We start from the raw sequence: 2,848 nt of genomic DNA, 5'->3' as shown, positions 1-2,848 counted from the left end.
TACAAAAACAGTCAATTTAAAAATGATTCAAAACATGAATACTGCTGTTTTTCCTTTTGCTTCTGTTTCCTGTGGTCGCAACATTTTCTCTTTTCTTTTTTTTTGTTTTTTTTCTTGCAAAGTTTTTCTGTTGCATTGTTTGTGTTTTGTATCATTYGTGTTTTTTGCAGCACATTTCTCTGTCAGCTGCTTGCAGATCAGTTACTTACTGTAGTGAGATAAACGGCTGAGTCATGAGGATCAGGGCTGCTGTAACTTTATCGTTCTGCATAAATCTGTAAACTTGCCTCAGCTCCTTTCAMGTCTGTAACTTTTCCAGTTTTTTCAACCACCAACTTGAGTGAATCGTGTTGGGATTYTATGTGAGGRAAAAATTATTCAAGACTTTCCTTTTCTACAAATGTAAATCTGATTAGTGCGGTGTGCATCTGTTGCTGCAGCTCGGAGCAAAGAAAGGTCTGGGTGCGCAGAAGGTGAGCAGCAAAAGCTTCTCTGAGGTGGAGAAGCAGGCGCAGGTGGCCGAGAAGCTGAGGGAGGAGCAGGTGGCCGAGGCCAAGAAGCAAGCCGAGGAGTCCATGTGAGGAAGCCGCTCCCGCTTCCTGTCGGCGGTAAGTCAGGCGGCGCAGACGTGTGACGGCGCTGCGTTTGCGCTGCAGAGTGGCGTCCATGCGGCTGGCCTACCAGGAGCTGCAGATCGACAGGAAGATGGAGGAGAAGAAGCTGCAGAACCTGGAGGGGAAGAAGAGGGAGCAGGCGGAGCGGCTGGGGATGGGCTTCGGCGGCCGCAGGTAACCGGTCCGGTCCCGGTYCGGCTCGGGTCCGTGCCGGTGTTCTGGACTTAAACGTGACTCTGGTTTCCTGTCGCAGCGTCGTGTCTCACTCCGTGATGTCAGAGATGCAGGTGATCGAGCAGGARACGCCGGCGGGAGCCAAGACGTCGTCCCGCTCCAAACTGGACCTGTTTGACGAGCCGGGATTCACCTCCGGACCCCCAAAGTACGACACAGAGACAGAGACAGACACGCAGAGACAAAGACACAGACACACACACACACACAGAGACAGAGACACACAGAGACAGAGACACACACAGAGACAGACACACACAGAGACAGAGACACAGAGACAGACACGCAGAGACAGACACACAGAGACAGAGACACAGAGACAGACACACACAGAGACAGAGACACGCAGAGACAGACACACAGAGACAGAGACACGCAGAGACAGACACACACAGAGACAGACACACACACAGACAGAGACACACAGAGACAGACACACAGAGACAGACACACGCAGAGACAGACACACGCAGAGACAGACACACAGAGACAGACACACGCAGAGACAGACACACAGAGACAGAGACACGCAGAGACAGACACACACAGAGACAGACACACAGAGACAGACACACGCAGAGACAGACACACAGAGACAGAGACACGCAGAGACAGACACACACAGAGACAGAGACACACAGAGACAGAGACAGACACGCAGAGACAGAGACACACGCAGAGACAGAGACACACAGAGACAGACACACAGAGACAGACAGACAGAGACAGACACACACCTGCCCCTTCCTCACATATTTTCATAGTTTTTTACTGTTTAGTTTTTATTCCACTAAATGATGAAATTTAAGACAACAGACAAAATAATTGCGATCAGGTTTATTCAGGTATTTTATTTGGTTTCTGTTATTAATATATAGTCATTATAGACTCAGATTCTCCTGTGAATTTTCATATATTTCTTTACTTTGTAACGAATCTCTGTTCATATAACCAACGTTAGAAATGATAGATCCATGTTTCACTTCAGATGCTGATATCGGAGGTTTGGTGTCGATCCAAAACTCATAAACAGCTGAATTGACTCAAAACGTTTTATTTTTAACATGAATGAGCTGAATTATAAATGTATTTGATGACGGAGCATCAAATGGCCTAATCTAAGTTCAGCTTGGTCAAACGTGTAAAAACAACTTTAATTTGTTCAGTTTGTGCAGTTAAACAAATAATAAACTGACAGAAATAAAAACTGCAACAAACCGTCTTTCAAATGGTTCACAAAGTTCAATTAGGAATAATAAACATAAAATAAAAGAGTTTGACGTCAGCCAGAGCACAACACATAGAACTAGACTGAGTAGATCTGTCCTTATGGATCGGCCGCCGATCGATTATCCGGTTCGATATTTTGAAACAATCTTGAGAAAAAAAGAGTTTTTGATAAAAGGTGTTTTTTTATTTATCCAGTTGTATTGAAATTGGTTTATTTTGTAAAACTGCAATGGGAGCATTTTTTCTGCGTCACATGATCAACWARCAGACGAAGAAGAAAACAGAAGGTGACGAATGTTTTTACTGATTTATGGTGTGAACAAACTTATTCACACGTGATTTTATTTCTTATTTGACAGAAACAGAAAACCCGGTTCTTCCTACATCAGTTCTGTTCGTATTCATAACAAACGCAGCTCATGTGGGTCTGGAATTGTTTTGGGKTCGATCCAGATATYGGTATTGGATCGGTGTATTTCTAATCAGAACCGGCTGAGCAGCGTGTTCTGACCCGTTCTGCTCTCCAGGTACAAGGACAACCCGTTCACGGTGGGAGACGGYTTCGGGTCGCGGTGGGACGCCGACGGCGGCACCGCCTCGTTCACCGCCGCCTGGGCTCTGGAGAAGGACGAGCCCAAGGAGGAAGTCACCATCTCCAGCATCCAGCCAATCGGAGAGAGGTATCCGCTCATCCTCACGCGGCCTGACTCTCCGCACGGATCGGCTCCGGTTCTGATGCTGCTTCTCCTTCTGGGTTCAGGCTGCCCAGC

At 46.6% G+C, this 2,848-nt stretch overlaps 1 protein-coding gene across 1 annotated transcript in view; it reads left to right on the top strand.

The window, feature by feature from the left end:
- arfgap2 (ADP-ribosylation factor GTPase activating protein 2) overlaps nucleotides 1–2,848 on the top strand; it is a 15,472-nt gene that overhangs the window by 9,638 nt on the left and 2,986 nt on the right. Inside the window, exons 6-11 of the mRNA XM_017303486.1 lie at nucleotides 293–306; nucleotides 417–577; nucleotides 657–788; nucleotides 868–996; nucleotides 2,606–2,758; nucleotides 2,839–2,846. Coding sequence (XP_017158975.1) covers nucleotides 293–306; nucleotides 417–577; nucleotides 657–788; nucleotides 868–996; nucleotides 2,606–2,758; nucleotides 2,839–2,846 — 597 coding nt within the window. The remainder of the gene's footprint in view (nucleotides 1–292; nucleotides 307–416; nucleotides 578–656; nucleotides 789–867; nucleotides 997–2,605; nucleotides 2,759–2,838; nucleotides 2,847–2,848) is intronic.

The sequence above is a fragment of the Poecilia reticulata genome, unplaced genomic scaffold (genome assembly GCF_000633615.1).
Source record: "Poecilia reticulata strain Guanapo unplaced genomic scaffold, Guppy_female_1.0+MT scaffold_300, whole genome shotgun sequence".
NCBI lineage: Eukaryota > Metazoa > Chordata > Actinopteri > Cyprinodontiformes > Poeciliidae > Poecilia > Poecilia reticulata.
Note: the sequence above shows the minus strand (reverse complement) of the source record. Positions and strands in the feature narration are given on the sequence as shown.